The sequence below is a fragment of the Dendronephthya gigantea genome, unplaced genomic scaffold (genome assembly GCF_004324835.1).
Source record: "Dendronephthya gigantea isolate DGI-Jeju-01 unplaced genomic scaffold, DenGig_1.0 000243F, whole genome shotgun sequence".
Lineage (NCBI taxonomy): Eukaryota > Metazoa > Cnidaria > Anthozoa > Malacalcyonacea > Nephtheidae > Dendronephthya > Dendronephthya gigantea.
The window spans coordinates 179,868-203,365 of record NW_021163253.1 but is presented as its reverse complement, the minus strand read 5'-3'; the positions used below and the strand labels follow the sequence as shown (position 1 = coordinate 203,365).

General features: G+C 35.1%; 4 protein-coding genes across 5 annotated transcripts; 2 read left to right on the top strand and 2 right to left on the bottom strand.

Annotated features, from left to right (window-relative positions):
* The first annotated feature begins 80 nt into the window (after positions 1-80).
* Positions 81-3,956, top strand: LOC114540645 (proline-rich receptor-like protein kinase PERK14). Its single transcript, XM_028560767.1, has 6 exons — positions 81-174; positions 755-973; positions 1,599-2,512; positions 2,729-2,837; positions 3,043-3,113; positions 3,268-3,956. The coding sequence occupies exons 1-6, from the start codon at positions 150-152 to the stop codon at positions 3,337-3,339; spliced, it is 1,410 nt and encodes a 469-aa protein (XP_028416568.1). The 5' UTR covers positions 81-149; the 3' UTR covers positions 3,340-3,956.
* Positions 3,957-5,240: 1,284 nt separating this feature from the next.
* LOC114540628 (integrin-linked protein kinase-like) lies at positions 5,241-11,372 on the bottom strand. The gene is made up of 13 exons (XM_028560750.1): positions 11,127-11,372; positions 10,794-10,959; positions 10,020-10,115; positions 8,871-8,967; positions 8,675-8,722; positions 8,491-8,511; positions 8,183-8,277; positions 7,803-7,912; positions 7,382-7,503; positions 7,123-7,244; positions 6,813-6,912; positions 6,190-6,320; positions 5,241-5,939 (listed from the first exon to the last, which is right to left on the bottom strand). Exons 1-13 carry the CDS (start codon positions 11,213-11,215, stop codon positions 5,793-5,795), a joined length of 1,344 nt encoding a protein of 447 aa, XP_028416551.1. The 5' UTR covers positions 11,216-11,372; the 3' UTR covers positions 5,241-5,792.
* A 544-nt stretch (positions 11,373-11,916) lies between these two features.
* Positions 11,917-12,428, bottom strand: LOC114540640 (50S ribosomal protein L28-like). The gene has a single exon (XM_028560761.1). It carries the CDS (start codon positions 12,413-12,415, stop codon positions 11,936-11,938), a length of 480 nt encoding a protein of 159 aa, XP_028416562.1. The 5' UTR covers positions 12,416-12,428; the 3' UTR covers positions 11,917-11,935.
* Positions 12,429-12,612: 184 nt separating this feature from the next.
* LOC114540618 (protein regulator of cytokinesis 1-like) lies at positions 12,613-17,845 on the top strand. Of its 2 annotated transcripts, none has more exons than XM_028560740.1 (16): positions 12,613-12,698; positions 13,324-13,615; positions 13,709-13,777; positions 14,063-14,227; positions 14,345-14,518; positions 14,728-14,877; positions 15,043-15,113; positions 15,230-15,306; positions 15,411-15,547; positions 15,739-15,837; positions 15,997-16,143; positions 16,255-16,316; positions 16,436-16,487; positions 16,581-16,730; positions 16,960-17,139; positions 17,480-17,845. In XM_028560740.1, the coding sequence occupies exons 1-16, from the start codon at positions 12,685-12,687 to the stop codon at positions 17,552-17,554; spliced, it is 1,914 nt and encodes a 637-aa protein (XP_028416541.1). In that variant the 5' UTR covers positions 12,613-12,684; the 3' UTR covers positions 17,555-17,845. The 2 variants fall into 2 exon arrangements, with proteins under 2 accessions (XP_028416541.1, XP_028416542.1); XM_028560741.1 differs by having other exon boundaries at positions 16,960-17,116; positions 17,480-17,568.
* Positions 17,846-23,498: the final 5,653 nt, after the last annotated feature.

Here is a 23,498-nt window from a genome sequence, read left to right as displayed (position 1 = left end):
AATTGAAATTTCACAATGGTCGACACCCTTCGTGATCTTTCTATCCATATGACGTCACACTTCCTGTGGCCAGAGTCTATGTGACACGTAACTAGGAAGGGAAGCAAGCCATATTGTTTGAGATATTTTTATTTTGTAAAGATCGGATTATGATGGGACCTACCGAGCCTTTAGGTTTGTATACTTCAACTTCTTATACTTTAGTAAATAGTAAATTAAATAATATTTTAAGAATAAATGTTCCGTATATACGTATATGTGTTTATATACAGTGTATGTTCTATTATTTTTACTATTCTATACTATCTAATTCTTCATTCGCTATTCGTCGTCGATACTAAAATTCTAATTTCTTACATAAAGGCTAATTTGCCACAAATGTTCCATGGAATGAGAAAAAATGTTTTAAAAACAGATTATTCACCGGTCGCCCGGGTTTAACAAGGATATTAACGATCTTTTCTCATAAAGATTTCAAAGTTGACGAGTAGATCAGTCAATATCCTTGTTTACAAAGGAGATGTTTTCTTGTAATTTTCTCTCTATATGTAGAGCAAAGTTGAAGGCGAGAAATAGGGGTAAAGATGTATTTCAGTACACTTCGATAGTGAGACTTAGTTTTGTAAAAATTTATGTGTTTTATGCATTAATCGAAACATGAGAATACTGCGTTTCGTTTGGTAAATAATTAATGTGTATGATCGAAGACGTGTACGTTTCACCGACTGAAATTTAAATTTGTTTTTACTCTTAGCATCTGGCGTTATTGCTTACAATGGCGACTCAGAACGTGGATGGAATGACCCTCCAACTCTATCTTTCAATACCGTTACTGGCTCAAAGAAAGGACCAAAAATAGACCTAAGAAAACGGGTGTCACACCAAGAAGCATTAACAGGCCGTAAAATAACATCTCCACTAAGTCAAAACCCACAAAATATAATGTATAATCAAGGAAATAATGTGGCTAACGGTACGTAAGCGATATATCCAGTATGCCTTCAAAAAATATGTCGCAGATGACTGTATTATGCCATGTTTATATGTTTCATAGTTACCGTTTACTCAATACTTTCAATGGACGCCCACATGATGCTACTAAGTTGATAATAATTCGTCAGTGGAATAAACTATTTTCATCATATGCACCATAGAATGCATGTCAGTTATTGCAACATCAACTCTGGTATTTGTACTAAGAGAGTGCAAACGGGTAATGAGATTTGAAAAATGGCCATCTCCTGGGAAAAATCTGCACTAGTTTTGTAGGAGTTCGTCAACAATTATTCATATTTGTCATTTTTGTGCATAAACATTTAGAAGATTAAGTAACATCAGCACTAAATAATCCTTACATTCCCTTATCATAGATGAAAAACAGACATTTTGGCAAATTGTAAAAACTAAATGTTTACCTGGATAATTGTGTCTGTTTAAGATCTATCAAATAGATGATTTGTCAATCAAGCTGATAAAAGAGAAACACTTTTCCAAGGCAATCTTTATTAGAAATTAAATTAGCAGTTATATACTGTTTTTTTTCTATAAATAAAAAATTCACTTAGTAAATTATTCATTTTCCTCTCTTGAATAAACAGGTTTATCAAATCTTACCCTCAACCAACAATTATCATCCCAACAGCCAACTGCACCACCATCAATATCACCATGTCATAGTAGACATTCTAGTGGTACATATACCCCACCATTATTACCTGATGCTAAAAGTTATGGTATGATTCAAAGTCAATATCCCATTCAAGGCTACAATGTGGTTCCAGGTCTTCCCACAACCCCACCAACAACTATAGCTCCACCCCAGATTTTTTCACCAGTGGAATCTAAGTTGGAATCAAATTCTGGTATCATCCACCCACTGGCACAAAAGTCTAGCACCACCCCACCCATACAACCCACACCAATGTCAGCAATACCACCAGTAACAACAATGTTACCAGCATCAAATCTTGGTAAACCACTATTCTCTCCCAGTAGCTTTAATATGGTACCAATTTCTAGTGCCTTAGATACAACTCATGTACGTGCAAACCCTGACATTTCACCAGAAACTTCACCAGTTGCTTCAAATGATGCAATAGTTTTGCAACAACCATTGATATTCACACCATCTCTGACTAGTGCAGACACTGCAGTACCACCACTCACAGGTACTGTAGTAAAAAGAAGTCCTGTACTTAATCGGGCATATCCAAATAGCAATGGGACAAAGATTTACACACCACCACCAATGACTGGAAGTGGTAGAAATTCTCCAGTGGTGTCTCCAGCTTTGGGCCCAATAAAGAATATATCACCAGTATCAACACCAATTTGTAGTCGTAGTGCACCCAGTAGTGCACCCAATACACCAAGAAGTTTAACCCCTGATGATGGATATCGTTCTGAAAGTATCAGTCGACATAACAGTGAAGATTTTGATAGTCAGGCAGGAATGAAAGCAACAGTTGAAGCTATTGAAGAAATCATCATCAAATGTAGTAATATTTTAAAGGTATACGTGTGGTACTTATGATTGCTTGGTTTGAACAATTTTTCATCTGTTTTCTCAAAGTAACAAACAAATGATTTGATACTGTTAAACTCACTATACCAGCGTGAGGGTACATTGTAAACTTTACAGAACATGTTTGTTGACCTAATTAATTTAATGCACTTGTTTGTGATCACTAAGGAATAGAAATGGCTAAAGTGATTATTATCTTTTCAGGCTCGAGAAGTAGAAGATGTGAAAAGAAAGGTGGAGATAATGAAACAACAATGGAGTGAAGAAAAGTTGTCAGTGCCTGTTCAAATAACTATGAAAATGTTGACTGAAGGTAAGGTGTTAGGGAGGTAAATGTGTTAAGGTGAATACTTTGATAACAATTAGGAGAAAAGGGGAAGATCATAGAATGATTGCAGAACAACTGGATAGTGGATATCAAAATTAGAATGACCTATGTACACAGTTAATTACACTTTTTTGTTGTTTGTCAAGCTTTTAATTACTGATGAGCATTTCCTTTTTCATTTCCATTCTAGCACTGTTGTGTGGTGATACTGATACTTCACATAAGCTTCATGTCAAACTTATGGTAGATTATGTTGGCGAGGTAAGCATATTGCATGCATCAAAGAGTTAATTGTTGTTCATTGGAGTCTTTATTTTTGGCATGCATGTTTGTCTAAATGCTTTATGAAGGTTATCACAGGAGTTAATATCTCAACTAAGTTGCCATGAATTAATAAAATTATATCTTTGTTTAGGTTAAACAATGGATGGTTGCAATCAAAAGATTAATTTCAGCTGTGGGAAATATTAATGCCACAATTTCGTAGTGAATAAGATAGGTTATATCCCAACTACAGGGTGTGTATATACTATATATCATCCTGGGATTATTATTAATTATATATAGTAATATTTATTACCTATAGATTCAATTATATAATTATTGAGAGGCTAAGGAGTAAGGTGGAAATATTTTAACAAATTAGTAACATCCCCTATATCAATCGAGGTAAGCTATAATTAGAAATAGGTGGATGAATATATTCTGATGCGAAATGTAATAATGAAATTTGAATATCTATTGAAGATAGATATTCTTCAAATTCAAAATCTGGGAATACTTGGTGCCAGATGTAGAGAACCTTGAACTAAACTGCCTATTTGTGCAGTTACATGACTAGATAAAATTATGACTGACAATTTAAACTAAGTACCCGGTATTTTTTTGGTACATATATAACTGCTTTTGCAGTTTGCACCCGTAAAAAATGACGAAGAACAACGGTTTGAAATTGCATTTTATAATGACTAGACGTATGTGTGTTCAAGACGCGATAGAGAAATTCTTTTTATACGTAAATGTTTAGTCTAATTTTTACTGAAATTTAATTTTGTATTGGCATGCTTCCAAAGAAAGTACTCGGTAAGCTTTTTGGCGATAGAAGAGGTTCATAATGATATCTGACTTGTTTTAAACGTTGTGCTAAACAATCACTAAACTTACAATGTTAATGAAAAGCACGATGTTTAAAAGAGGCTTTGCTTTAGTGGGTGCTAATAAATGCTTCACATCGTCGGTGACGTACCACTGATGGCGATGAACTTGTGGCAAATCAGACTATATACTACCAACTACCACTTGCAACCCTTGTAAAAAAATCAGTTCTCTGGAGGAGACCGAGGAGTGTTTAGCTTCTATGACTATTCTACATTACGTGTATATTCTGTGTGGATTTTAGTATTTTTAAACGACGCTTACATTTTGCATTATGAAAACTTAGGTGGTGGCAACAATAGGCCTGTATAGTATTACTGCAACTTCTTTTATATATACATATATAGTTATTAATAAATATATAATTATACTATATATTATAGAACATGTGAAATAGAATATTATTTACAATAATTATATTTTACTTACAATAATATAATTGTGTGCTATACACGTCTACCACGGTCTCGTCTCTTTTTTTTAATTGATCAGACTGACCCTGCCGTAGTTAAATGACTATTTTAACTTACGCTCATAGACATAGTTCTCATAGTCTATTTCTACCTTCGCCGACCTATTGCATGAGCTGATTGAGCTCGTAATTGGTTAATCTGATAGGCTCATCGTTTTAACGTCTCTCAAAGGTAATAGTGATAGTCTGAACATCGCATTAACTCATTTGAATATACTGAAATATGGTGATCTCATAGACATAGACCATTTGAATTTAGATATTCCATATAATATATCCACCAGGAGTGGTCATACGTGAAACGAGACACTGTTGCAATGACAAAACACTGAGGTAAATGAGCTACGAGAAAATACACCTTCAGCAAACGGCAAATGTCAAAACGGCAAAATTTCAACATCAAGCCGCGGTTGGCGGTTGAAGAAAAAACGTCAAACTAAAACCCAAGATGTCAACCCAAGGCACCGCCATATCAACCAAGCGTTGGTATAAAAGACCCTGGGTACGAGGTTGCATATCAACATGTACCAAACACAAGCGATACCTACACCTCTTCACTTTGTTATGTAACTGCTTTTCGAAAAAAATGTAAAATACTCCAAAAATGCATGCAGGAAATGATTTGACGACTTGACTCGAGCTGGTCATGAATGCTTGCAATGGTTGTTTATTCCGTCGTTGATTCTAGCTTCAAGATTTTGCGGAGGGGTCTGCATGGTTTTAACATGATCAACATACAGAGAAGTTACAAAATAGAAAGCTTAGATGCAATTCAATTTTTATTGCTACAAAATATGGAACACTATACACTATATTTAATGATATTCGAGTCGATCCATGCAGTTAAACGCTCTCGCTACAACATACAGGGAGAGATAAAACCCACGCGCCACGCTGAAAAGAGCGTATGGCCTATGCCTATTGGCGATAATCACTCTCAAAGATAACAAAATGCACACGGCAAAGGTATATTTTGTATTTTTGCTGGTATGCGCAATTTTCTTATCAGTTCCTAACAATAGAAAATCGAAACATCAACTTCACATAAATTGCATGCAGTTTGGCATGAAATTCGAGTTCGAAAACTAAAATTAACATCTTATTAATTTTGTAGAATGATGTAAATACATATACCACATAGCAAATATAAACTATAAAAAATGTAATGAAGTATGATCCTAGATTATCGCTCCCTGCCGGTAAGCTATATAATAACCTGAACACAAATTCCTTTTCCACTCAATTTATAAAAACCTTTCTATTTCCTATTTATTTGATAAATTTCTGAGAGCGCAGAGATGTTTATTCCATTTTCAGACAACCATCTTGCTCATGATTGGTATAACTTGATCAAAACGCGGACGTTTTGTCGGATCTGTATTCCAGCAAATATTGATCATTTTTGCCATGTGAGGAGCAAATCCAGGAGGCATACTGGGACGCAGTCCTTCGAGAGCGATCTAAATAAAACAACATGATACACATAAGAATAAACTTCATGCCTATGCTAAGTTCTCAAAACCCAAAAACGTGCACTTAATTCACTAAATTCAGTCATATAAATATATAAAGATGCATAGATTCTCGTCCAACTGTTTGACTATATATATTCACAGCGCGGCTTCAAGTGATGCAAGAACGTGACGTATATGTAACTATCAATATCTTATATCTCATATTATCTCACTATATCAGAGTGAGATATCTAACCTTCATTCCAACCTCCATTGGTGGCATGTCAACGAATGGAACTTCCCTTGTTGACATTTCCCATAATAGAATTGCGAAGCTCCACATATCTGCCGAACGCTGGTCAACTTCTTCTGGATTTTTATTCAAAACTAAGAATAAATGAAACAATATTCATTTAAAAGACTTACATGAATAAGAAATTTTAATTCGTATCCATGCAAGTAAATTCGCTGCATCACTTAAATTCCGGATGCCATGAGACGTTTTCGTGCAGTTTTTTGGGTTGTTGAATGAAAATGTTGGAAGTCGTGCCAAGGAACATATACAATAAAATATACAGTATACTGTATAGAGTCATTTAACCCCACAACGTGTCCCTGATTTTTACGCTACTGACTGGCCGGACCTATGCACTTATGGCGGACGCGCCAGTTCAGCATGTTGAGTGGAAATATAAGCTTAAAAGGTTACGACATGAGTGGGTCAATTGGTATTATCTTTATACTGCATGCATGTGGTCGTGTTCTAAAACATTAATTGAAATCGACACATGCACCTAAACCGGAACGTGTAACCAGACTTTGAGTGGTACTATATATTTTGCAAAATTGTCCGTCTTGTTATAGATATGTTGGAATTACCTTCTGGGGCCATCCACTGAGGTTGAAAGACACGTTTAACATCTTGAAAAGAGTATCTATAGTCCGCCATTGAAATGCGTGCCGTTAAATCATCGTCAATCTAATGGGAATAAAAATCTACAAAGTGAGTCTCAAGAACTTTCTTTCAGAACAATATGGCACAAAAAGAATAGTCCTACTGTTAAGGGACAAATGTATGTGAACATATATCCATTTCAAAATTGCTGTGGAAGACTGGTATTCAGCGAAATTGACAGTACGTCACGTGGCTTTCTTAGGGAGAAATCTATACAATGTTGAATGTCCTCACCATAATATGCGAACTCTTGATGTACAATCGAGGTACAAAAGGATCGAGAGAATGCAAATATTGCATTCCTCTGGCAATGTCCATGGCAAATTTCAAAGCTTGTGCTGCATCCACCATAATTCCTGGAAAAATATCATCAACTTGTTAAGGGTTTCACATAAAACAAGATTGTCAAAGCTTGCATGGTGGCTACGTTGTTCGGCAACAACGTGACTCGTGAGCGTTTTTAGTCGTGCACAGTAATGATGTTTCAGCTTACCAGATCCTTCATGTAAAACATTGTAAAGTGACCCATAAGGCATGTACTGACTCAAAATAACTAAGGATCCTGATTCGTTCACAGCTCCCAACACGGGCAGAACATTCGGATGTGAAAATATTCTATAGCAAAAGAACACAGATTAATAATTTTATATGTCCAAGCAACAATTGCAATTTAAATTACATCATACTTCGCAAAATACATAGACCTCAATTATATTGTGTATTGTCAAATCATGGGTAAAAATAGTAGACTATAATTTAGGACGGGAATAACATGCATCTTCTCGAAGAAGATATGTTTCTATGTACCTTTGCTGTAGACTTTCTATTGGGACCTTTTAGTTTTGCCTCTGGGGTGTCATCTTAGCTACCCAATTTGAAATTTATCATGTCAGAAGAACATTATGAATACAAACCTTAACTTCGGATATTCCTCAGCAAAATCTCTCGATTTTCTTTTGTTATATTTCGATACTTGTATTTTCTTGCAAACCACTGGAATGTTACTCCAAATACCTTTCCAGAGCTAAACATATAACAATATATTTAATGAATTCACGGCTATATATCCGAGGTTATGAATACCAATCCAAATGATATATGCATTTATGAAGTTCTTGGTACGCTTGATCACGTGTTCTCAAGAGTTAAGACAGGTGATGGAGACACAAAAATGAGACCTTTTTTCTTTAGGGGAGTAAAAAATTGACGTTATATATATAGAAACGCCACCCTTCCCTAATAAATGAAGTTTTATTAGCCGTGTAGCCGATTTCGGTTTTTACGCGCCGCTTACATCTGAATCTCCTTTTGTTTCTAGTTTATCCTTAAAGGTCACTTCATCCGCTTCAATCCAAGAATTTCTTGACTGGATATCACGCAAATCACGACCTGAAATTGTTTCGCGGAATGAAAAACTTTAGTAATTTCTTATCGCAAAAGTGCCCGGCGTTAAAAGTCAGCTCATAATATAAATAACTTGAATAATGGGCTTATACAAAATGGAAACTGCACATTAATGATTTCCATAAATAAGTATAAGTATAATATAAAAGTATAGGATCATATCTATTACCACACATGCACTATCAATGACGTACTTACTTCTGTGGAAATGTTTGTTCGCTAAATAAAATGAGAAATATATGAGGAAAAAAGAACAGAAACGAAATAAAACTAGTGTAACTACGTTTATGGCAAATGAAGTTTAGTAAGTAGTTAATGCCAATAATGGTGTAATCAAATTTCGCGATGTTGGTGTATATTTGATTTATAACTAAAAGCTTACGTTTGTAAGGGATTTTTTTTAGATCCTGTCCACATTCTTTCGCCAATGCTACAATTAAAAATAAACTGAAGATATAGGTGATGTACAGTATATCACAGTTTTTAAATAATAACGGAATGTTATGATATAAAATAACCACGCGTACTTTTCACCAACAATATTGAAAAATGAATTAAATACTATGCCGAAAATGTACCTTTAAAGATATTTTGGTATTTAACTTTTGTTCGGTCTATTGGAGTTTCTTCCAGTTTGTTACATTGTGAAACATTAGCTCCTTTCTTAATGAGTTCCTGAAAAAAACGATTGGGACGATGAGGGAATCAGAAAATAGCACAACAGTCAACAAGTCCCGACCTTATTACAGTTTTAAATAGTTGCATTTATTTCCGCGGCAAGAATGAATCGAAAATTTTTATTAGCATATTTTTTACTCGTCTGCACAAGTTCTAAAAATTCCTTTCAGATCAAAGCCTTGAAGATTTGAAAAAACTAAACGCGCCGCGTCGCCAAATTGCATTCGGTATGGTGGCCAATTTTAGGTAAAGAGCTATGCAATAAAGGGCTCATTTCGCATCACAAGATTTAGTTATCCAGCTTGTTGAGGAAAAAAAATCAAAATTATTTAAAAATTCGCTAGATCACGAGCTCTAGTCGAGATGGGAATTTATCATCATATCACCTGGGATTGTTTTAGTAAAAACTACTATTGGAAAACAATGTGTTGACTATTTATGTTTCAAAACTCGTTAAAATCGTAACGAAGGACGATTTAATTCCGCCCAAAGGCAAAGTGTTTTCTAAGGCCGGGTAACCTGTTACTAGAGTTTATTAAAGCATGGAAGTTCAACATCTTCGCACGAATTTTTGGGATTTGAACATTTGAAAAATACTCGTAGCGCGTTGCATTGCGGTTATATTTGTATTTCTCCAACAACATCTTTATTATATTGAAGAGAAAAAGTCACAGCAAATATAACTTCAACAAATTGTGTGTGCCATTTGAGAAAATAGGCGTGCCTTTTTTCAAACTCCCCAACCCTCACAAATCCCAACTCTTTGAAATCATGTAACTATATAATCTATAGTACAATAATGGATGTTTTCTTGAGCCCAATAGGCAATATTCAACAAGAAAAAAACCCATGTGCACCCTAAATAACTGCCTGTCAAACAGTTCACAATCTACAGACACACAATCTACAAGTTGCGAAAATCACTCCAAATCACTCTAGCCAACAGGTCCAGCCTTTTGTAAAACATGTCCCAAGAACCCCCACCAAAAAAATACAAGTTTATATAGGTGTTATTTGTGTGAAATTAATAATTTGCCAAAAATACTTACCCGGCAAATCTCCTCGTAACTCCAAAAGCAGGCATAATGAAGAGGTGTATTACCATGTTCATTTGCAATATTCACAAATGCATTTAGGTTTAACAACTAAAATAATAAATGTTATAATTATGACAGGTAGTGAGTGTTACAATAATTTGTATTAGTGAAGGAAAGCTAATTTTGCGAACAATAATTTACAAAGAATAGAATATACATCTGATTTCATATGAATAACATAACAGATGGCAAGCAAATAATATTTTTACCACAATAAATTCTAAGCATTGATAGTTTGTGGAGTATAAAGGTCATAATAATAGAGGGATAGAATAAAGGTATACAGGTTTACAAGGCTGGTACAGAATAAAGGTATACAGGTTTACAAGGCTGGTACAGTATACTACTACAGGGGTAGTCAAAACTCAAAAGGATAAGTGATGTGCAATTAATTGGTGTTAACGACAATACAGATAAGAGTTTTAGGAAGAGATACTCATTACTCAAACAGTGTATCAAAGCTAAACAGTGAATCAAAGCTACGCTAGAACATTCGGCTCAAAATGTTATTTTCCTAATTGCTACATAGTTGAAAAGACTGCCAAGTCCAAATGTTGTAACTTATCTAAAGATATAAATGTAAAGAAGCAAGTTTACTGTGATTCTTAAACAATAAGGTATATACTACAGATTAAGATACGGCTATTTACACGAATCGTGATGATTATGAATATTAAAAACAGGTAATTGGGAAATGAGAACTCGTACTGTTCATTTAGAACGAACCTTTGTAATAACTGCCTTCTGTCCTTTTTTCACCGCGCAGTGTAATGGGGTGTCTCCTCCGTTGTTTAGATTATTGATCCTCGCTCCTCGAGCGACGAGAATGTCAAATATTGCTACCCATCCTTCTCTTGACGCCCAGTGGAGTGGTGTAAAACCGTGATCATCACTAGAAATGTCAAACCAAAATAGAACATTTTAGACGGTCGCATATTCATATTGTTCGAATATATCTGTGAACTTAGTTTTTCTATGACATATAAATATGTATGTAAAATACACAACAGAATGCTATGACTAACAGACGGTTGTACATACAATCCAAAGAATACAGACCCTTGGTTGAGATCATTCGTGGTTTCTTCGAGCCATTGCTTTACAAAACGTAGGTTTCCTTCACGGCAGGCCGAATAAATATCTTCCATTTTAAATGTTGATGTCTTACAATTTAGCTATTATCTTCTAAGTTTAAACTTTCAGAGTTTTGAGAAACCACAAATTGTAAATAACAGACATTTTAGGCGGCTACCACAGTCACTCGAACGGTATGAAGGATTTTATATCAACAACAGGATATGACAAATATGTCACCAATCACACAGTTGCAATGTGCGAATTATATTGCGGGGAAAAAATAAGAGGACTGGGAACCAAGTCATGTTGGTCATGTCTCATTTCACTTTTGTCATTTTCAAACATTTGAATGACTTTATTGGGAGACGAAAGGCTATTAATACGAGTAAATAAGGGGAAAAATGAAATTTTCCAAAAGAGGGAAGGCAAATCATTGTAATCACACATTTGGGAGGGCCATACATGGTGGCTCATCATTTGTGCATATATACACATTTTTCCATTTTGGGGATATCAAACAGTGGGGTGATAGATTAAAAGATGGACAATTTGTACTAATTCTCCTAAATCAAGAATACTAAGCATAATAGCCAAGAATAATAAGCAACAATACTATATCAAAACTAACCTCAGAGATATGAAGTATTAAATTCAGAATCTGGCACTGCAGAGACAACAAGGAAAAATTTTTGTTGTCTTGAGCAGGATTTGAATTTGCATCTTCAAGATTATAAATTTTATTGATAGATTATGAGTTTAAAATAACAGTAAAGTTCTTAACATTGAGAAAGTTAACAATAAATAACATGTTTTCTGCCTTTCCATTCAAAATAGAATCTGTTAGTATATTTCTTGGGCACATGCTGATGTTTTGATATTTTAGGTGGTGGCACCAATTTCTTTCTAATATCTTCAATGTTCTCCCCTCGTTCTTTCATTTCGAGAACTGTTAACATTTGCTTCTTCAAATCAATAGCAGCTTTAGAAACCAAGCTCCTATTTGAAGTTTTTAAGATATAGTTATCAAATCCTCCAGCTCTATCTATTGCTCTCATGGCTGAAGTTGTCATCTCATATTTTACTTTTTCTTCCAGTATTTCACTGTAATATGTCTTGCGTTGAACATTTGGTTTCCATACTTTCTTCGTCTTCTTCTCTGAAAATGTTGGTTTATTTCCAAACATTAGACCTTTTCCATTGTAAATACCTTTATGAGCTCGGGGAGGAATAACTTTACCGTATAAAATACAACGAAAATTTAAGAACACCATTGCAAGTCAAATGAAATCTTATTCTCAGTAAACTAGGGCGTACATCACGTACCGAACATAACATCATTCCTCCGCTGATTTGTTTGACCGAAACACAAACAGTGGAAATAAACACCAATAGAAAACAGTAATTTGATCATGTGACTGTTAAAGTCGTTGTCTGGTGATTTCAAATAGTTTTTATTTTGCAGCTAGGCTTGATGTATAAATTTTCAAATACGTTCTCAACGTTTTTACCAATCATCACTGTTTGAAGATTCAAACGTTAAATGGATGTTGAAGAGTAAGTGTGTCTAACTATTCTGTACAGCGTACTTTCGGTATTTGAAAACATTGGGCGTATTGTTTGGCCATTGGGGCGATTGGGCCATAGTCTATAAACTGTTCTATCCGTCTATGAACACTGTAAATAGTTGTGGGCATAACCTAAATAGCCATCCTTGTAGCCAATTTCCTATGCACTAAAGCAGAAGAGCAGGTTTACTTGTAATAATTAAGTAATTGTTTTAAAAATATATATATTTCCAGGGAGAACTAATCAGAACATTTTCTCACCAAAGCTAGTCGTCATTATGGAATTTAAAAAACAATAAAAATATTTAGTAAATTTGTGTATTTGGTACATAGTTTACTGTTTACAGCGCATTCAATAAGGCAATATCATAGTAATAAATATGTTTAAAGGGGATGTTAAAAAGATTTTTAATCGTATCTGCTTATAATATTTCTTTCCTTTGGTCTCAATATAACAGCTAGGTGATAACAACCTATGTGATCTGATAGATAGGTTTGATAGATAGGTCTGATAAATAGGATGCACATCTATCTTTCACACTAGATGCACATCTGTCTTTCTTTCTAATGCTGTTAAGTTTAAATTAAAGTTTTTCATATATATTCTTACATAGGGTAATGGACATGGATATACAGGATCTTAATGGAACAAAAATTGTTCAAGATGGTTTGGTGGTTATGGTTGCAGAGTTCATGCAGACTTTCGAAACAATGTGGGGGGAAATGGGAATCAGTGCGTCAGTTCATAAAAACAGACTGGATGTTATTTTACAATATGTCCGAAGTTTGTTTGTGGATATGATAAATGATGAAAAAGAGTTTATGTTGGAATTAAAATCAAGTATTGAAACCTATGAAAGAGAATTGCTTGATCTAGCAAAGGAACTTGGTGAAGTCCCTTACCAGGTATAGTAAAGTCACTTTAATATTTTGTATTTATATATATAATAACGTTATTAGCATTACAGTGACCTTCAAGCCAAGCTCTTTATTTTTTAGCCTGAAGGAGATATAAAACTTGTTGAACTTGAGAAAACATTGCGAACAAAATTGAATGATTGGAACACGGTATGATTGGAAACAGCTTTTAACACCTCTCTATTTGGGATTCTCTTTATTTATGATTATATATGACTGACAACAGGTTATCTCTAAATTACTATTTACGTATAATAGGCAGATTTCGATCAAGCATGCATGGTGTAAAAGTTGCACATTTTCTTCAATTAAATAAATAGCTGGGAAAATACATCAGTGATCTTATGATTGTCACTGCCCAGTTGATCTAAATCTGCCATTAACACTGCATGACTGCATTATGTGTAATTATTAGCATCTACATTGACATTGTAGGAAAAATATCAAAGACTAAAAGCACACAAAAGACTTTTAGAGACTGAAGAAATGCTTTGTAAGAGATTGGCATTACCACCACATGATGCTGGGATCAAAGAAGTACCAACAAAACAACAACTTAATGAAATAGAAGAAAATATTAAGTATATGGAAAATCAGATGGTGAGTATATGTATTAATGTATGACTATATTGTATGTGAATGCATGAGTGCATGGTTAAAATCTATTTATGAATGGAAAATTTAGAGGGTAATATTTCGTTGTTTTTTATCAAACAGACACAGGGAATTGAGCAGTTCAAGACTTTACGTCTTTCAATTTTCAATCTTTGGGAGGAGCTGGAAAAAGTCCCTGAGACGGAATTCGAGAAGGATTTGGCACGTGATGATTCTGAGGCATCATTTGTATTGTCCAAGAACAATCTGAATGCAATGGAAGAGCTTAAAACAAAGGTATAGTACATATATAGTTGATCTGTTGAAATGTATTTATATTATTATCTCAGTTAATGAATGCCCAGCTTCGATTTATTTGAATTTTTTTCTAACTAAATATTATCATGATCACTTGCACCTTTGCATGTAGTCGCGTACTCTGTAAGTAGCGTAACTAAATAGATTAATATTAGCGAACGTAAGATTGATATTTCTTTCAAAATTAGCTTGAGAAACAGCAAAAGGAAAATTTTGGTAAAGCAGCTCGCCTTCGTGAACAATTAAAAAGACTCTGGGATAAACTTGATGTCGATGAGAGCGAACAAAAAAGATGCAATGGAGCTTGTTCTGGTTTTAGACCATCTGTAATACTTAAAGTAAGTAGCTAGATTTTATATAAAAACCTGATATCCTGTTCTGAATAATTGATAACCCAACTCGCAAAATACTTGTCCACAAATCATCTAATCACTCGTTGATCTCAGCCACATGCATTCCCCCGAAATCTGAAAAATCTTTAATTCTTTCATATTTTTTTCCAGTTAAAATCTGAAGTGGAGAAATTGGAAGCGCTCAAAGTTCTGCACATCAAAAAATTTATCGAGGGTTCAAGGTGGGCATTAAACGTTATGCGTAAAAGTGGGTTTTGTCACTTCTCTTCTATGTAACTGTATAAACTTACTTAACTTAACGCATCTTCTTCTCTATTCGATCATTTCGCTGTTTTAGAAAAGAGTTGATGGAGATTTGGGATAAATGCTACTTTGGAGAGGCGCAAAGACATGAGTTCACGCCTGCATTCGATGGTATGAAATGTTTGAAATATTCCAATTATTTATAAAATACTATGTTCCGGTACTCAAGACAGCAAAAGCTGATGAATTATTAATATATACTGTTTGTCGTGCAGAAAATTTCAGTGAGGATGCACTTACTCTTCATGAACATCAAGTCGAAATTATGAGAAATTATTTTGAGGAAAACAGCGCAATTTTCAAACTTGTCGAAAAGAGAGAAAGCCTTTGGAAGAAATATTTGGAGTTTGAGGTAGATTTCATCCTGTATACATTTCTTTAGATATCCTAAAATCATATACCCACCTTTCCTCTATATCCTGCGTATATCTATATTTTCCCTGTAATGAGTCGTATAATGTTATACTTGTCACTGTTTTTCAACACGCCATGTCTGTCTGCAGCTCTCTTCTCTGGTAAATATTTTCTAATTCGATTTTGAAGAGCAAAGAAAATGATCCAAACAGATTATTTCTCAATCGCGGTGGTGCTTTACTCAAAGAAATGAAAACAAGAAACACTGTACAGAAAGGTTTACCAAAGGTAAAACTGAAAAAAAACACATTCTTTTACCACGAATTTTTAATTCGATATACGTTGTCATTTTAATACCATCGGGAAATGCGTGAAATATAGTCTAGCTACCTTGAATCTAGTACGGTTTCTTGATTCTACCATGCAGTATATGTTTTTCGTTCTTAGGTTGAAGAAGAACTGAAGAGCGCTATAGTAGCATGGGAACATGATAACGAGAATGTGTTTTTAGTGAATGGTGAAAGATATCTTGAGGTTATAGAAAGACAATGGCTAATGCATGAAGAAGAAAAGAAGAGAGCAATTGCCGACAGGGTATGTTTTGCTCAGAGATTTATTATTTGGGATGCACATAAGCTACGAACGTCAAATCAAATTTACGGTACCGTCAAATTAACTTCATCGAATGTTCTTTTTTGTTTGTAGCAAAAAGCCAAAAAAGAAACACTTAACAAAGAGATGGTTTACGGTTGTACGCCTAGCAAAAAGTAGGAAATATATCACTATCGTGATCCTCATTAATTATAGTATGATAAGTTACATGAGTCAGCTAGGTACATACTTGCGTCTGCATGACCATAATCTAAGGTATACTACTTTTTTTTAGAGCTACGCCTGCAAAAACTCCGCTCAGCAGACGGCTACGTTCTGCCAGCAAGGTAATATATAAATAAAGTTTATCAAAAACACACATATTTCGTGTATTTTTAAGGTGCAATCCATAATGATCTTCAATTTCATGTGCACTATAGATGAACTCGACCGCAAGTTCAACTGCTACAACTCCATCAAGATTATTCCAATCAAGTGTGGCCTGCAACAGATCTCCACTAACACCACGCAAAAATCTTATGTCCACTTTAAATAAACCTGCAAAGGTTAACAAAGGCAAAGTGATCAAGGTTTGTGCAAAAATAACATGATAAATAATTTGATACCTGCAAGCACTTAAAATGCAGCTCAATAAGTAATCGTCAACGTACGTATTTATTCGTTTTACAGAAAAGCACAATGATACATTTATTCGGCATGTTGCAGTTATGGGATATCAATATCAGTTTACTCTACCTTGAGGTCAATCACTGCAAGCATGATATATTAAATACTCACGATTTTCTGTCTTTTATATAGAGTCAAAGACGACGTTCATCTCGACTTTCAAAAAAACTGGCCAAAAAAGTGTCAAGCAAACCTCTCAATACAACAAAGTCATCGGGCTCTTCAAGAGATTCAACAATGATTGTTGCGCGATCTGGGGACCCTACGAATAAAGAATCGTTATCATCTTGTACGTCATATACTGAATTTACAGTGAGTATATTTACGACGCAGTCAGACTAGTTATTATATCTTGAAGTATTTATTAGTCTATATAGTGTCTTCAATTTGCAGTTGCAGTTGTTATAAAATTCGGCAATGAAGAGAAATTAGGAATTCAGTGATAGTGATTCAACTCTTATATAAAGGTTGCTTTGCAGTTGCTACTTTAGTTCCTCTAATTATATCTCGTTTATAATAGTTACTCAAGGATGTACGTTAGACTATATGTGCCTTTATAGACCATGAATCTCATTACATGTTACTAGATTACCTGATTCAGCTGTGAAGAATATGTTTATGATTATTGAAGTGTGTATTTCATGTGTTTTAGAGTGGTTTACGAGGACAAGCTGAGCCGACTGCAGTGTTAAACAGTACTCGATCTCAAATGGTCACATTCGTCTAAATCCGATTGAGATGGCCTCCCCATTACAGATCAAGCCTTAGATCCCGCAGGGATTGTCACACACATATATATGCACATATACCAATAATTGATAGGGTGCAAATGATTGACAGGGTATATATAGTTATGGAATAGTGTGAGGTGTGACAACAACTACATTGACACTGTTTATATAGGTTTGCCCTCGTTGCAGGGAACTTGCAGTCTAAGCGGCAAACGACTGTAGCGTACATCAAGGCGGTCAGTTATATATAGTATATTATAATTATACTATAAGCGCTCTGGTGTACATCATCCTCCAAGAAACCTTACGATTGTGGACGACAACGTGCCGATGATGGCCAAACCAACTTCTTTCAAAAGCAATATCTTGTCGTATATTCGTACAGCCAATTAAGTATTGCGAGTTTATGTTTAATGAAGAAACATTTGCTGCAGCGACATGATTGCATTGTCTGCTAGCCGTTGTCATCGCGTTGCCGCTCTAAGTTGTAAGATTCTAATAAAAGATACATGAATGCGTCCTCTTGCCACTCCCCTAGCGATATGCCGATTAATTAGGACGTGCAGACTATATATTAAAAGCATTGTAAACACTTTTTATCAAACCCTTGCCCTGTATATAGCTACTGTAGACAATTTTTAGCCTTTACCAATATATACACGTGTATTTGAGTGATGTGTGATTTTAGATGCGATTTTCCTCTTTAGTTAGTTCTGAGCAGCTTGGTGCATAGAAAAGAGGCTTATGAGGCTGACCCCTGCATTCTTGCACCAGCACGATATATTACGAAAGATGTGAACTAGACGATGAGTTATGCACATTCGCCCAGAAAAAGGGTCTGCAGATGAGGTAGTCCCTCATGTGTGTGCCTGGTTGCGTAGATGCCCCCCCCCCTAGATGTAGTTTATCTGTCTACCTGAATATAGACCATGCTAAAAGTAGAGAATAAAGGAAATCTTCCACTGATCATTAAATAGACTGTCAAGCGTTGTGATTAGACGAAATTACTCGCAGCGAGCATATTTAGCATGGTGTATTGCCAATGGTAATTTACTGAGCTACCAACTATCATAACTAAGCTATTTTATATCGTGCACTCAGCTATAATCTGCTCATAAATCGCCAACAAACGCACTTTGGATATCCCTATCAACGATACAAACCAATTTCAAGGCGTGGACATTTATTCACAATGTTTATTTGGTATACTGTCTGAATTACAAATTTTTCCTCAAGGGCAGTTGTAAATCTGAATTCTTAAGATTATCTCCGTTAAACTCTCGGCATTTAAGCTGATGGTTTATATCGCGGATTGTTGACATTGATTTTTATCTCCCATGCAGCCCAACAGGATGATCTAAGATATGGGCAAGGTCAACGACATTGTTTAAGGCCTGTTTACATGAAGCGAGTTATCCCGGCTGGGCGAGGTAAAAAGCGCATCACATCGTAGGCTTAACCTGATTAGTCTTTCATTATATCCCAGTTAATAGAAATGGGATTATATATGCAGTTTTCACCTCGCCTGGCCGGGATAACTCGCCCATGTAAACAGGCCCTTAGTTAACCATTATATATGCTCTCTGATATACGAACTTCTTTAGCTCCAGGGAATCGTTACATAGAGCTATTACGATATGGTCATTACCGATATGAAGTGCAATACGCGCCCTGCGTTAATTGAGAAATTTCAAATCGTTTGATAGTATCAGTAGAAAAAAAAAAGAACTATATAAGTTCTGTATCATAATACTGTTTTAATAAGTACGTTCTGGTTCCGAATAATTGACATGCTAGAAGGTGGCTTAGTGCTCTTTTTTGCCACATTATAATCTTTTAATCCTAGTTACCTACTACTCCAGTATAGTAAAACCCTTGTAAGTCAGTAAACAATTTTCATAGTTGTGATAAAAATTCCTTCAAGGGGTGTGTGTTCGGGAGGAGGAACAGGGGAGCCAAGTTGTATTTAATAGATATCCAATAATTTGTATTCACATATTTCCAAGTTGGCTGCTGATCAATCTCAAATCGATCTCAATTTTTTTACGATTGGTGACTGACTCTTAGCTCGCTTTACGTTAGATCAATCTCAAATTGATCTGAGAACAACCTATGTGTTAACAGACCCAAAAAGCAATGTTTAATACAGCGTAATGGCCAAAAATTTTTTCACTCTATAGGCAGTAGCGAAACATAAAAGCTGATCTTGTGTATTGGGTTCTTTAATTTTTTTATCAACACATATACATGTTGTTTTGGCTCTGAAGAGAGATAAGATCATTACGTGAGTGCATGCCATTGATATACTTGTCAAAAAAGCTTATGCGCGCACGAGCACTCGAGATCAAAAACAGGAAAATTAAACTAACTTAACCAGAACGTTTTGTACCTTTGACTACGAGACTGGTAAGACTCTTAAAGCAGGACTGAAAAAGTAAGGTAAGAAGAGTTCATATCAAATTCCTAATACCAAGCGGAATTTTTCGCCAGGTTTCAGTGCAGCCTCTCTAGTGCAGCCTGCAACTCTCGCTCCAGCTAATATTGTCGTAACATGAATCGACCATGCAGGATAATGATGAGAATATGAATGAGTTTAACGTGTACACACATAAATTGTATACACTATTATACCCGAGTAATACACATCTAGTAAAAGTACAATATATTAAAAAAAAATCATTTTATATAAAAATAATACTGGCAATGATCACGCAAGCATTAGCTGAAGGAAAATTTACAGCCCTGAATTGCTCCACTTTACAGTAATTACTTATTGTTTCTTTTATTTAGATGGTATTTTATATCTTAATCGTATTCTTCTACATTTTTCCTCTTGGCGAAAATGGTAAGATTCTTCATTTTGGTGTCTGTTGTAACATAAATTCCTCGTCACTTTTCGCCTTCCGCCGCTGTAAATTGCGTGAACATTTTCTCGTAATGGAAAGGAAGTAATATAAGCGCCTTGTTTTCCACACCTATCTTGCCTGCTTGAGGGGATTTTTAAAGCCCACTAGTACTCAGTTCGCGTGACACGGGCAAAGCGACTAATACTTGTTTTCTTTGCAGCTTTGATGTCAATGAGGATTAAAAAGCGACCAAAAAAAACTATTTTTGGTCAAGTAGGCCAAGCCCATTTTTTGCAATGGGTTATCGATTTTACAGGAAACGTTCCAAACTTCAAATTGGAAACAAGCGAAAAGAGAAATAACACAGTGTCACAATGGGAAAACGCTACGACAATAATAATAAACCTCCAAACGAGATTTGAAACGGCTGGCACTCACTTTGTAGCGTTAAAATTGACACAGCAAATGGATAACAAGCTTATGTCAGTTGTCATATTGCGCATCCTGAAAGGTAATTAAGATGAATTGTTTTAGGATAATTTTCATGCATTATGAAGGTGTACTTATAACCGGTTTTTCACTAGGAGGAAATTGATTTTCTTTTCAATTGTGATCTGTCAAGTGAATCTGACTTCGGTCTTAAAGCGGTTGAAAAGAAAATTGGGTGAAATATTTTGCCCAACCTAAGTTAGAGACTAGAAAGCTGCTAAAAATTAGAATACAGGCAGCATAAAATTTGCATGTCACTGTCGTATGTCACTTATTGTATATGCCTAAAAAAATCCGTCGAACTGGTAGCACTTCGCGTGTGATAGTAACTTCTGTATTGTCACACAAAAATCCACTTTCTCTTTTAGAAACAGACTTTAGTAGTCACTTTACATCTTATAAACTAGGACTTTATTACATATACTTTATATATGTCAGCCCCCAGGCTCAGTATAGTTATTTTAACTAAGCACAATTTCACTATAATAATCGCTATAAGATGGTATTTTTAGTTTCCTCGACTTTCGTCTCAGTAAATTTCTCCTCTGAACTTTTAGCGACAAGCAGTGCCAATGCACAGTACACAATCAAGCCTAGTTCCAAGACAAGTAAATATGTTTTCCAATTTTCATAGTAACTTGACTTATTTCATACACATCCTTATATGTCTAAATCTTTCCCCTGAAAATTTCAGCGATCTTTGATCATTTCAAATCCCCACCCCTGATCGGGAGAAACACTAAAGCAGGTATACTGTTATCATAATTAATAAATGCTATTATGAACTGAAATTAGTTGTGTATGAATCAAGGTCCTTTTTTAAATTTCGAGGTAACTTCCACTATTCTAGTAAGTGACTCAGTTTGGGATATGAAATTATTAACGTCGAAATAACGGCCATCTTTTTGAGCGTTGTGCATGTGCAAATATTGATAAAAATAGGTATATAAAAAATTGCAGGCTTTTTCACCGCTTCTTCAGCACCGAGACTCCTTTCTGTGTCTACCATTACAAAACCCAGCAAGCCTTGAAACGATGTTTTTTCAAATTTCATGTTTCAGTGAATCTAGCGTCTCTAAATGGATTGCCTTGCTTCTTTTCAGTGTTCACCACAACCTCTTCAACAGGTCCGATCGTCAACACTTGTAAGTCATATGACCATTAAAATTTAAAAAATTGCACTTGAGGACTAGTTACTAGCAATAGCAAGATTGGCAGTGCATCGTGGAGCTGATTTGAGAAACTATTCTATAGGTCCCAATTCTATGCGCAATCTACCTTTACCCTATTGCTTAATGCTATGCTATAATTTTCCATCACCGATTGTCGCTGAAAAAAACTTACCATACATCCGAAATTCTGCCATTCTGATATAGGCTCTCATAAACCATCTGGCCGGATTGCCCCGAAACGCAAGGTTGATCGGGTTGAGACCCATAAGTCTCCAACAGAGCCTATTGAGGCAATTAATGAAGCCAGACTCACCAGAGGTAAACGTAAAGTAAAAGTGACCATTGGGATATATCGTTTATGGTAGAAAAGTTGTAGCTGGACGTAGAGTTATTTCGATGAGTGGAAGAAAAAGCGGGAAAATGGGGGGACAAAACACCTGTGCGTTTTCCGCTATTCGTTAAATTGTTTTTCAATCACACGCTCCGGAAATAAATAAAGCGACATTCAAAATGATTGATTTTTTAAAATATAGCATTATACCAAAAATTTGTTTAAAGGAAAAATAGTGTGAAACGCCAAATTCATAGAAATAAGATAAAATGCAAATATGCACACCAGAAAACCAGCAAACTCATGCAGCAAAGTTGATGCGGCAGTTATCCAATTCTCCACATGCATGTAACCCGATTCTGTCTGAGTAATCTTCAATATACTACATTTTAGATAAAACAATGATTATAATAATAATCGCTGTGATAATTTCTATCGTGGTTATAGTCACTTTACAAATCATCATATGTGTTTCGGTAAGTACGGAATATCATATTTCATGATGAAAACTTAGAGAAACAACTATAAGTATTTAAAATCTGATTCGTAGAACATGCACAATACCGTCTGGCACCAAAAACTTAAGAATCGTGTACACGGTTATCCCTATGGATATGCATCTTACTGATTTACTTAATTCCCCCTAAGGTCGATGAACGATGGTAGTCTTTGCATTTATAAACACATCTGCATGCTACCATTAATGAATCAATTTCCAAAAATTTATTTTAAGTTACCACGTGGACACAGGACTGTCAGGACAGTTCAGTCGATGCCGGTGGAGATGACGACAAGAGGTAAATCTAAATATTACTATCAATGTCATCTGGTTGTACGAATTCCAATTTTAAAGCAATTTGTGCACAATCGCATCTTATTTGCTTTTGTTACAGTTGTTTACATAATGTTGTCTCACCCTCAGGAAACGTATATTTGCTTGACAATACTGAAATTAATCCCGTATTAATATGCCCTGTGTTGTGAAATACTCTAATTTTGACTTGGAGTGAAGTGAACAAAATAAAGATAAGTAAACGTGACAACTTTTGTTAAAATTATTTAATATTAATATACATTGTTAAACAAATTATTCAGTATTAAA